Source organism: Saccostrea cucullata, unplaced genomic scaffold (genome assembly GCF_032062105.1).
Source record: "Saccostrea cucullata isolate Sc308-1 unplaced genomic scaffold, CSIRO_AGI_Scuc_v1 ctg902, whole genome shotgun sequence".
Lineage (NCBI taxonomy): Eukaryota > Metazoa > Mollusca > Bivalvia > Ostreida > Ostreidae > Saccostrea > Saccostrea cuccullata.
The window spans coordinates 381970-395061 of NW_026931814.1; the positions used below are offsets into that span (position 1 = coordinate 381970).

General features: G+C 34.8%; 1 protein-coding gene across 1 annotated transcript; it reads left to right on the top strand.

The window, feature by feature from the left end:
* The first annotated feature begins 51 nt into the window (after positions 1 to 51).
* LOC134233581 (N-acetylglucosamine-1-phosphodiester alpha-N-acetylglucosaminidase-like) lies at positions 52 to 7261 on the top strand. Its single transcript, XM_062715561.1, has 11 exons — positions 52 to 175; positions 1248 to 1813; positions 2106 to 2199; positions 2697 to 2830; positions 3071 to 3179; positions 4344 to 4472; positions 4706 to 4908; positions 5103 to 5279; positions 5719 to 5841; positions 6096 to 6165; positions 6364 to 7261. Exons 1-11 carry the CDS (start codon positions 111 to 113, stop codon positions 6611 to 6613), a joined length of 1920 nt encoding a protein of 639 aa, XP_062571545.1. The 5' UTR covers positions 52 to 110; the 3' UTR covers positions 6614 to 7261.
* The last annotated feature ends 5831 nt before the right edge of the window (positions 7262 to 13092 follow it).

Genomic DNA, 13092 nt, shown 5'->3' on the forward strand with positions numbered 1-13092 from the left:
TATACCGATTTTACCTCCATGAACTGAAGAGCTGTCGTCGTGTGCAGGGCTTAGCAAGCTCGTGATTTGAGCAGATATTGTATCTGCCTTATTGATATGATTCCAACGATATGAATGGTGGCAGCTCACGTAAAGTTCGATGTATCTTAATCTGCAATTTCATCATAAACTTCAGGTAATTACAACTGATAAACTGTGAACATGGTGAAGTCAACTGGTCAAGGAATATTATTCTGACATCAGTCTGTCAGTTGCTGTGACTGACACGTTTTTGAAAAGCCGGTCAACCATGCATCATGTTTATATGTTACAGTGATATATTTATTTCCTTGATATAAATGAGTGTATGAAATATAGTTAACTTATCAAGAAATGTACATAGTGATGATGTCACTCAGTCACTGTCAAATGAAATTTAAGAGAGGTGTATTATGTATGTTTTCAAATGTATAACGTTATTATGGTTAAAGCACACGCCACAGGCACCTGAGCTGTTTCCTATATGGGTCATCCCCTACGTAATTTTACCACAAGGTACCTAACTCGATTTCAGACACCCGCTCCAAGCTTGTATTTTTAATATATCAATCATTAACCTACTTTAAATCATTTGGTTCGACAAACATTTTTTTTTCAAACTAATCATTTCAAATGTGTCTGTTTGAGGCTCTTTATTGTAAACCACTCAATTATTCTTCAAAAATTACCTTGATACGCACAATATAAGCTAGACTTTAGACGGAATACAGAACTTTCGTTTGGGTTTTAAATGTGGTATAACACCGGATACCTCATCATTCTCTGGATTTATCCTACATTTCAATCCCAAGTACAAATTTTGTATCCCATCTTAAGTCTATTGATAAAACCTTTTGAGGTAATTTTCGAGGAATAATAAATGTAGTTTACATTAATGAGTCTCTACCAAAAATGTTTGAAATGATAAATTTGACTAGAAAAATTTTGCCTGCATGAGTAGGTTAATGATTGATATACATATATTAATAAAATACGAGCTTGAAGGAGGGATGCCTGAAATAGGTATGTACCTTCAATTCTGGTAAAAATAAAAAGGGGTGCCCCTTATATGATTGAAACTAGTGCTTGTGCATTATAGGGCTATTCTTTAACAATATTTTTCAAGTTTAGACCCTCTTTCTACACAGAGACAGAACCAAAGTTTTTCCTGACATTCTGTTATGCGACAGTTATGATCATGCACTGTTCACATATTTGAATATTTTCAGCATTTTTGTAATCTGCACAATCCAACAAAAAACTCCACAAACATACAGTGATGTCTTAGAGCATCAGCAAAGCAACGAATATGGTGCACATTCAGGATCTACCAGCAAAGATGGACATTCAAATGGTCGTAAGTCATTACCAGGGGAGCACAGTTACACTGAGAACGATGGACTAGATATATTACAGCCTTATAAATACCACCATGGTCCTCGACATCGAACACACCGCCAAGTAAGAGAGTGCCAAGATGTTAAGTATGGAAATGTCACTCATTCCAAAATTCTGTCTCATGGATTTAATAAAAACCTAAGTCTTCCAATCACTGAAACCAGACATTTGATACATGTTATAAGACAATCTTACTATGTAAGACGAGATGTGCTAATGCATTTTTCTGTGATAAACAATCCATTCCAAACTGTATCTGTCCTTGAGCCAAAGATGGAGCATGGATGTAAAGAGGGAGAGGGAATAAGAGCCTCCGTACTGGAGTCAGCTAAGCAGGAGGATTGCATTGTAGCAATTAATGCGGGTTTCTTCAACACCACTAGTGGAGCATGCTTAGGTATCAATCTGTTGATCTCAATAAGTAAAGTATTAAAAGCATAATGATCCATCTTAAGTATATTTTCAAGATTATTTTTGAGAAATGTAAAGTCATGCGTTTACACATGAAAATCATTAGTATTTTGGCTTACAGTTACATTTATTCTCTCATGTACATGGAGAAATCAACCGATTTAAAAGCTACATTCTTTCAGCATGGAGAAGTCAGCTGAAACAATGTAGCTTTTAAATCGTCTGATTTCTCCATGTAGTACATAAAAAAAATAACAATGTTTTTATTTTCCATGCAGGAAATGTTGTCAGCAATGGGAGAATAGTGCAAGACTCTGGCGGAATACAGAATGCTCACTTTGGAATTACAAAGAGTGGACATCTCTACATAGGGTATGTAATGACATGCTGAGTTATTACTGGTAGTTGTTAAAATAAATATTGTCTTGCAAGCTAAAACTTGGTGTCTCTTGACTTTATTGGTAGTAGAAGTATAGGTGACAAATTTTTAAATGAAGAGCTTTGATTGCACAGTCCTTCATTATGAATGTATATGTATTGAGACAATACACATACATGAACAGGTACATGCATTTTAAGATTTTACCTGAGTACTTTATTGTGTATGGATATAGCCTTTAGTTGTATCCTGCTTTTGCAAAAGTGGAGGGACATTAAATTTTGTTCAGCAGTCAGTCATTCTGTCTGTCCAATTTTTTTTTTTATCTTGGACATAACTTTTGAATGAGAAGAAATAGGACTTTCATATTTCGTAAGTGTATTATCACTAAGACACTGAAAGAGGGGGGACCACAATTCTTTGAATTTGCTTGTTATAAGTTACGTCTCAGTGAGAAAAAAAAAACAATCAACTTTGTATGTATTTGTAGATATCTATCTGAGATTGATTTAATTACTGAGGATTTTCAACAGCTGGTGGGAGGTGTGCTGTGGTTGATTAGAGATGGCAAGTCCTATCTGGATGAGAGCCTTAAAATTGAGTGTTCAGACATGGAAGAAACAGGTAAAAATTACTCATCTTAAACTATAAAGGACCATTAAATACACACTTTATCCAGAAGCAGTATATTGTTATACAAATGCAAAAGTTCACTACTTTTAAATTTTTTTAAAGAAATTTTCCAGTATACAAGCCAACAAATAAATTAATTCACCAATGATTTTACCATAGATTTGAAATTAATAATGTTACAATAATGTTTTGCAGGCTTTATAAACATGATAGATGTGATTAACATTTCAGGCACTTTGGACTATTTTGCATCAGTAATGTCAGCTAGAACAATTGTTGGCCATGACAAAGAAGGGAGAGTTATATTTATGCAAGCAGATGGAAAAACTGGAGAAAATGGGTATGAATTTGTTATTTACCCACTGGAAGGCTGAAATCAAGAAAATATAGCAACTATAATTATACATTTCACTCCTTATAAAATGGTTTTAATATCTTGAAGACCTTATATTATGAATCTTATGTTGGCATGTTAGAAATATGCCTCATAATTGATATGTGCATGCTACAATGGTTGAAATATTCATGATGGATTAATGATCGCAGAAATTCTTAGATTGCCAACACATTGAACTTTTAACCAACATATTCCACTTTAACAGTACACTTAATTCATTGTGGAAAGTGAAACTGTTTATATAATAGTGTTGCATTATGCATGTACTATGCCTAAATAGTAGGCAGGGTTTGACACATGGTGCACGAGCCGGAGGCGAGTGCACTATGTGTCAAACCCTGCCTACTATTTAGGCATAGTACATGCATAATGCAACACTATTGTTACTATTATGCTGACTGTTGTAATTATTTATGCGGCAATCCATTTGACTTTTTCCTGAAAATATCGGTGCTAACACAGCGCACTTGCAAGAACTCATTCAAAATCTTCATGCTAAAATTGGTTGCATTTTTAGTTATTTTGGTTGCTAGTTTTTTTTCTAAATAAGTCGGGATTTTCTGTCCCAAAGCAACTCATCTTTATTTTCTGTTTTGATAGTAAGTCTTATTTGTTTGCAGACGTCGATTCTCATTGATAATTTTCTTTTACATCCTTCAATCAAGCGTCATATAAAAAAGCGTTTTAATGACCCTATGAAATCAGTTCATCTAACGATCTATATGTAATTAGTTTGAAACTTTGTTGTACACATTAATCTAAGGTTCCTTAGAATAATATAACTGTTTTCAAATAATATTTGTCTATTTTCTCCCTCTTGTGTCAATTGTATAAATTAAGATTATATATTTAATAAAATTCTACCAATCAGTGATCGTCTCTGTGGCGTAATCGATAAGGCATCGCACTGACAATCTCATGGTCGGGAGTTCGATCCCCGGTGTGTGCATTTGAAGAATTTTATTCAGTAAAGAAAGTCGTGCACTATTTCGGCATAGTATGTTTACGCTATATAAATCCTTAGACCACTATGCGAGAATATTAGGGTATGGGTTATATAGAGACAAACTGACAGGAAGCATAATAATATTTTATATCATTTTGTAGCTTAGACCTGAGAGAATTTATTGACGTGATGCTAGAGTATGGTATTGTCAATGCAATCAACTTGGATGGAGGGGGTTCTGCAACATACACTGTGAATGGAACTCTTGTAAACTACCCATCAGACCAGTGGTATGCAGATTAATATTTAGCTATTATATTTTTATCACTTTCTACTTCAATGTAAAGAAGATTAATTTTTTATATTAAAAGCAGCTAAAGAACAGGGCATTTGTAATTGATATTAATATCTCTGAAAATAAATGCATATAATCAAGTTTTTAAACATAGGAGAAAGGAATGTATTTTGAAGCGCAAGGGTTTGTTCTGTAACAGTTATTGATAAAGATATACAATCATTGCAGCATGGACGACAAGAAATTCAACTGTGCTAGAAATGTGTCCACTGTTCTTTGTGCTCATCGACCAAGATGTCCAGAGGTCAACTGCTCAGGTCATGGAGCATGTGTATTAGGGACTTGCCACTGTGATAAATACTGGACAGGAAGTAAATGTGATCAGTTGTTTTGTTCAAGAAACTGTAGTGGGCATGGAAAATGCACGAAAGGTATGAAAATTATTTTTTTCAGAATTCATGAGGACGTTAACTACAATACGTCATGAAAGTAAATAATGAATAATATTATTATATATATATCTCAAGGTATTTATGATAAATGTGGATTTTCTCTATAATTTTGCAAGCATACTACTCAATTCATACAGTACACATAATTATATAACATTACTACAATTTTTTAGATGGTTGTTCCTGCGATGCTGGTTGGCGTGGTGACACCTGTAACAACACCTGCCCACCTGGACAATATGGTGTCGGTTGCGAGTTCAGGTGTACCTGTCTGAATGGTGCTGAGTGTGACAGTGTGAGTGGAGCATGTCACTGTCATTCTGGTTATACAGGGACCTTCTGTCAGGACGGTAAGAATTATATAGTCTACATTATTATGTACGCAATATAACATATATTTAGATTTTGGTCATTGGTTAAATATCAAACCAAAGGTTAAGGCATTTATGGTACCTTTCGTAATAAAGTGATGTTATTACTCAATTATAATGTTAATATAAAAATCTCTTTTCACTATAATTGAATGATACTTACAGATTTAGAGGTCATGAAAGATTAATTTTAAAATTATTTTTTCCGTGAATGTTCATATTGAATACAATACTTTACTTGCTCATTTGTCAAGGATTAAAGATCAATATATTGTAAGGGTATTGAGCCCTCTGAGCTTTGAATTTTGCATATTTCACAGGAGGTATTTGTTATAATTGGTGACAGTGCGGTTATTTTCATCCTTAATTCTTAAAATGAATTGAAGCAAATTCTGAACACCTGAGTAATTTTATTTAGTGTGTCCCTATGGTTACCATGGCGACTCTTGTAAGGACCAGTGTCTATGTGACGATGGCTGTCCTTGTCATCCAATCACAGGAAGCTGTAACTTCTCCAAATTAAATACCGACATTCAGAAAGGTATCATCTCACAGGGAATTCTAGAGATAACTTAATCAGAATACAACAATTTGAATACTTCCAAAAGATTAAAGTATCATATCACACAGAATATAGTCCTTGTTAATGCTAACTTTATTAATAGATTGATTAAATACTACTGGATTGAATTAGGAGAATTGAATGTTAACTGACAAGGGATGGGAATTAAACTTGTTCAATGTGTGTACCAGCCCAAGTGTAAATTTACATTGCTATGAAATTTAATTTTACAGCTAGTGTGTGTTTTTCTCAGAAGAAAATCAAAGAAGAGCATCTAGTCCCAGACCAGTCCAGTGTTTACAGGTTTCAATTTTTGTCCTCATCAATTGATTCATGAAAAATAAATCTTAATCAATACATGTAATACAATTAGTACTTAATCCAGTGATTACCAAACATTTCTAATTCTATATGCTTAACATTTACTGCAAATCTTCCTAATTTTTAAATATTATTTATCTAAATGTGCCAGCATTCTTTAAAACTTTTCCTCTGTTTCAGATCCTGTCTACTAGCTTTAATTATAATCAGCGTCTTGGCAGTTATCAGTTTGTTGATAAATATAGTTTTAGCATACAAAGTGTACACAAAGAAAAAACACAAAAAACCGCGGCACAAGAAGGCAGTGTTAGCGAAGTCCAAACAGCTGTACAGGTTTCCGAGCTCCGACACGGATGGAGATCTCTCATCCCTCAGTGATTGTCCCATGGAACAAACCAGCTTTATCAAGAAACAGAAAGGATACTCATAAAGTTTATATAAATATAATTTAATTAATACATGTCTTCCTTGAATGCAATACATGTGATTGTACCAGAAATTAGCATCAGATTAGAGTGATCGATGGTTGATAAACAGTCAATTTTTTTTCCAACTGAAAATTAATACAAAAAGTTGTATTTAGTTATTACATACTAGATTACTGGAAGGACACAATAGGACATTGAAATATGTACTAGGTAGTAGTAAGGCAGAAAAAATCCTTCCTTCAAGAACAAAAATATGTATTCCCATATTATGTAGACTTGTATTATACTGGCTCCTGCATGGGGCTAGGGTGGGGCAACAATAAATAAATCTGACAATCAGAATAAGGAGATTTATTTTTGTCTGGAAGAGATTGTAGTCACATGTGAGTGTCGTGGTCCATGATACCTTTTATTTAAATCTTAAACTCTGTGTAAATTTTAATAGTATAAACTATCTTTTAGCATTTTTTTATTACATGTATGGTCAATGTTATTGACTTGATATCGCACGGATTTTTCTGTTGTATTCAAAATTCTTTGTAAAAATCTTTCTCAGTTAAGAGTAAATTTTTGGAAACTTGGGAAGCCTGTGTGAGATAAGAAAGGGGAGCTCAAGTTTATAAACAATGCTATTTTGATATCTGAAAAATAGTTTTATTAAGATTTTTCACTAGATCGAGTAATCGGTGATTCATGTGTATTTATTCTTAGACTATAGTGCTTCCTTCACAGTACTGTACATATACTGACTTCTCAGTATCAGGATTTTTTAGGTGACTTGAAAATTACCATGGGTATTTTGGGGATCATTTGGGATGGTATTTTTTAAGTTAGTCTGAATTAGATGCAATATACTAGTAACGGTATTAACAATTTTGTATGTTACGTACTATATGGTTTATTTGATTTATCAAATTTGGACAGACAAGTATTTACTATCTGAATACACACGCACATAAATCTGCTTGTGTCTCTCATGGTGGTAAAATGTCTAATCTAATGCTGACATTTTCTATTCATGTGTTTTTTTAAACTTTTCTATGATGGTACTAATTCATTTACTTTAAGATTTGAACAATCATGCAAGTTTTTTTTTGTTTTGTCTTAATAAAGACAAGTATTGTGCTTTGTTACATGATAAAATGTCTGTTATAATTAATCTATGTTGCCTGTTAAACTATAATCAATATTTCAAATCAGTTCCCTATTAGTTTCGATCTCATTTGGTAACTGTATATGATTCCATTCAAAATTTTTGAATTTCTCTTGTAAAATGCTGTAATAGGAATGGAATAACCTTCTCACTATAATTATAAAAAAATGTTGAAATCATGACCCCTGGGAAGGGTGGGACCACAATGTCACATTAAATGATCAAAGTTTTACATCAGAATATGTATACATTTCCGAATAATTTTCCATAAGATTCTTTGCAAATAGGGAGAATGTTCATTTTGTCATGAACTACCATGGGTGAGCATGAACATCTCCATTGTTACATCATTATGCCGCACTTGATGTCAATACTATAGTGCAAACTATTTTGCTTTAAAAATGACAGTTGAATGGGAAACATTTTGTGGCAAATCATAAGAAAAATAATGTAAATGAAATGAAGAAAAATAATGTAAATGAATTAAATTTTTGAAGATTCATGAGGTAAATGAACTACAACACTTCACTCTGACATATTTATCATGAAGCGTGCAATGCTGGCTTGAAGCATCGTAGTTCATAACCTCATGAATCATTAAAAAGTAAATTCATTTATTTCATAAATATACAAAAAAAAATTAAATCTCTCTTTCAATGACAGCTAGAGCACGATTAGAAACATAGATGTGGAAGTATCTTAGGTAGTGTCTCCATAATTGTTCAAATCATGACCTGGGGATAGAATGTGGCAGGAAAAGGTCATGAAAGTATATGAGGAAAGATACTGGGTTGCTTTCAGTAACTTTTTCACAACTGGTCAAGACATGATGAAACAAGTTGGAAATATTTTAAAGTTAGCATTTCATGAATAATTCGAAGTTCAAACATTTTAGCAAAGTTGGACAAAGACAAATAATAGCAAGTTCAAACAAAGTCCGCAAGTGCAATCAATATTTCAAAGATTTAACAAGCTCAATGAAATTTTAATTAAATGGGTCGGAAATATGAAAACATAAGTTATGCATTAAAAAGTAATAAAGAAATAATATAATAATATGAAACAAAATTAATTTAGTTAAATAAAAGATTCAAAATTTACAAATTAATATTTCAATATGTTGCAAGTAAGAGTAATTTATGGTTTTGTTTTTTTCCTTCAACTTAGTTTGAACTTTGCTAAAGATAACTATTTAAATACAATATATTTTGTAAAATTAGATCTGTGTAACTGGTGAATTAATTTATTAAATCTTATTTACTTTAAATTGAAAATATGCAGATGCTGTCAGAGATCCCCCTATTCTTTTAGTAAACAAAGTCACCTACATATGGTTCTAGTCATTGACAGGTCAATTCTATATAGTTCTTACTTTCTCTTTTACAAACAACATTTAAGGATATTTATTTTTTTAAACATATCTATATAGCATACATGCTATCTTTTCTATACATATAAATTACAAACTGCATTACTATTTTTTGTTAAAATTGACGCAGTGGTCTACTGACACACTGAAATATCTAGGCTAACTACACTTACAATGTACTACATGTACAGTGTGATAGCTTATACAAAGCAGCTGTCTGGTAATTACAAAACCAACATTATATGAGTAAATAGATATCAAATTTCCTATTATATAATGGATTGTGTAATTTTCCACTTTAAGCTCTTTAAATTAAAATAAAAAATCTGACCTAGTTTGCCTGAAGTGAATGAACTTTTCATGTAATTTTCTTTTTTTTTAATTATTCAATCATATAAATAAAACTGTCCAATTCCAAAGTGAAAGTCTTCTGTATTACTGGTATTTTTAGTACAATTTAACCCAAAAAAGAGTTTTCTTACTGTGAAAATACTAGTAGCATGAAAAAGAAAACTTCGAATTTGAAATACCCAGGAAATACATGTACATTTTGCATAATGGGTGCAAGACTTTATTTTCCTTTCACACAAATGTGCACACCCGAAGCTCATCTTTCTGTGTGTGGGTGTGTACGTGTGTGTGTGTGTGGGAGGGGGGGGGGTGAAAGTGGAATTGGAAAGATTATAGAGTAGGCCTCCTCCATAGATAGCTTTCCTGCCGGAATCTGTACTTTAGAGAAAGAATTCCACAATAGATCAAGCTTTCTCGCCGAAATCTGAATATTCTCTAGAATTTCAATCATAAATAACTTTCCCGCCAGAATATGTATACCCCAGAGTAAGATTTCCCCCATAGGTATAGCTTTCCAGGTGGAATCTCTGTATTCTAGAGTAGGATTCCCCCATAAATAGCTTTCCGACCGGAATGTGTATTCTAAAGTAGGATTCCCTCATAGAACGCTTTCTCACCGGAAACCATACATAGCTTTCCAGCCAGAACCTGTATGTACTCTAGAGTAGGATTTCCACCATAGATATAGCTTTCCAGGCGGACCATGTGCTCTAGAGTAGGATTACCCGATAGTTAGCTTCTCCGCCGGACTCTGTACTCTAGGGAAGTATTTTCCGATAGATGTTGCTTTCTTGCCGATATATATACTCTTGAGTAGGGTTTCCCCCATAAATATAGCTTTTCCGCCGGAATCAGTACTCTAGAGAAGGATTTCCCCAATAGATCAAGCTTTCCCGCTGGAGTCTTCACTCTAGAGTATCTAATTTCAATAGATAGCTTTCCAGTTAGAATCTGTACTCAAGAGAAGGATTTCCCCATACATATGGCTTTCCTGCCGAAATATTTACTCTGGAGTAGGATTTCCTACTTTTGTACGCTTAATAGGATATCCCCAGAGATATGGTTTTCCCGCCAGAATCAGTACTCCAGAGAAAGATTTCCCCAATAGATCAAGATTTCCCGCCGGAATCTGTACTCTAGAGTAGGGCATCTCCAAAGATAGCTTTTCCGCCCAAATCTGGGTATTCTACAGTAAGACTTCCAACATAGATGTAGCTTTTCAGGCAGAATCTGTACTCTAATGTACGATTACCCCATAGTTAGCTTTCCCGCCCGACTTTGTACTCTAGAGTATGAATTCCCCATAGAAAGCTAAATTCCCGGCGGAATCTGTCGTCCAGAGTAGGAACTCCACATAGAAAGCTTAATTCCCGGTGGAATATGTAGTCTAGAATAGGATTCCCCCATAAATAGCTTTCCCGCCGGAATCTGTACTCTAGATAAGGATTTCCCGATAGATATGATTTTCTTGCCGAAATTTTTTTCTCTGGATGATTGTTTCCTTCATAGAAATAGATTTCCCGCCATAATCAATACTCTAGAGTAGGATTCCCCAATAGAAAGCTTTCCTGCTGGAACCAGTACCCTTGAGGAGGATCCGCCCTACATAATTTTCCCATCGGAATCTGCTTTCTAGAAGAGGAGTCGGAATCCTTACTGTAGAGAAGGATTTAAAGTAGTTAAAGCTTTCCCACCGGAATCTGTACTCTAGAGTATGATATCTCAATAGATAGCTTTCCAGACAGAACCTGGATTCCAGAGTAGCATTCCCCCATATATCGATTTTCAGCCGAAATATGAACTCTAGTGTAGGATATCCCCACAGACAGCTTTCACACCGGAATCTCTACTCTAGAGAAGGAATTCCCTATAGATATGGCTTAAATGTCAGAATCTGTGCAATACAGTAGGATATCCCCTAGATATGGCTTTCTCGCATAAATCAGTAATCTAGAATAGGACTCCCTTAGATAATTTTCCCACAGGAATCTGTTTTCTGAAGTAGGATTCCTCCATAGATAGCTTTCCCGCGGAAATCTGTACTCTAGAGGAGAAAATCCCTTTATATTTGGCTTAACTGCCAAAATCTTTACTCTGGAGAAGGATTTCCCCATAGATATAGCTTTTTCGCCTTAATCTGTACTCTAAAGTAGGATATCTTCATAGATATAGCTTTCCCGCCAGAATCAGTACTCTAAAGAAGAATTTCCCCAATAGATCAATAGAGTATATCACCATAGATATAGCTTTCTCGCCAGAACCTGTATGTACTCAGAGTACGATTTCCACCATAGATATAGTTTTTCAGGCGGAATATGATACCCAAAAAATAGCTTTTCCGCCGGAATCTGTACTCACGTGAAGGATCCCTACAAAGATAAAGCTTTTCTGCCGGAATCTGTGCAGTAGAGAAGGATTTCCACAATAGATCAAGCTTTCTCGCGGGAGCTGTACTCTAGAGTAGGAATCCCCCATAGATATCTTTCCAAACGGAGTCTTTACTCTAGAGTAGGAATTCCCCACAAATAGCTTTTCCGCCTGTCTGTACTCTAGAGAAGTATTTCCCAATAGACATGTATTTTTCTGCCGAAGTCTTTACTCTGGATTAGAATTTCTTCCATAGATATAGCTTTCCCGCCGGAATCTGTACTCTACAGTAGAAACCCCCTATATACGTTTGCCACCAGATACCTTTCCCGCCGAAGTCTGTTCTTTAGAGTAAGACCCCCCCCCATAGATAGCTCTCCCACCGGGCTCTCTATTCACGAGAAGGATTTCCTCCATAGATACATCTTTCCCGCTGAAATCTGTATTCTAGAGAAAGATATCTCTATAGATAAAGCTTTCCCTCTGGATTCCGTACTCTATAGTACATGTAATTTCAATAGTTAGCTTTCCAGGTGGAATACGTATTCTACAGTAGGATTTCCCCATAGATATAACTTTCCCGCCAGAATCTGTACTCTGAAGTAGGATATCCCCATAGATATGGTTTACCCGCCAGATTCGGTACTATAGAGAAGGATTTTCCCAATTGATCAATATTTCCCGCCGAAATCGGTACTCTAGAGAAGGATATCTGCATAGAAAGCTTTCCAGCAAGAATCTGTATACTTTAGAGTAAGATTTCCACCACAGGTATAGCATTTCAGGCAGAATCTGTATAGAATACGATTACCACATAGTTAGCTTTCCAGCCCGAATCTGTCCTCCAGAGTAGGATTTCCCCATAGAAAGTTAAATTCCCGGAGGAATCTGTACCCTAACATAGGATGTCCCCATAAATAGCTTTCCCTCCGGAATCTGTACTCTAGAGAAGGATTACCCAAATACATCAAGTTTTCCCGCCGGAATCTATACTTCAGAGAAGGATTTCCACCATATATAAAACTTTCCGGCCGGAATCCGTGCTGTATTATAGGGTATCTTAATGGATAATTCTTTTCCGCTGGAATCTGTACTCTAGAGTAGGATTCCGAAAAATGTAACTTACCACAATAGATATAGCTTTCGAGGCAAAATTTGTAGTCTAGAGTATGTTCCCAAAAATTTGTTTCCCCGCCAGAATCTATGGTCTAGAGTAGGATTCCCCCATAGATCGCTTTCCT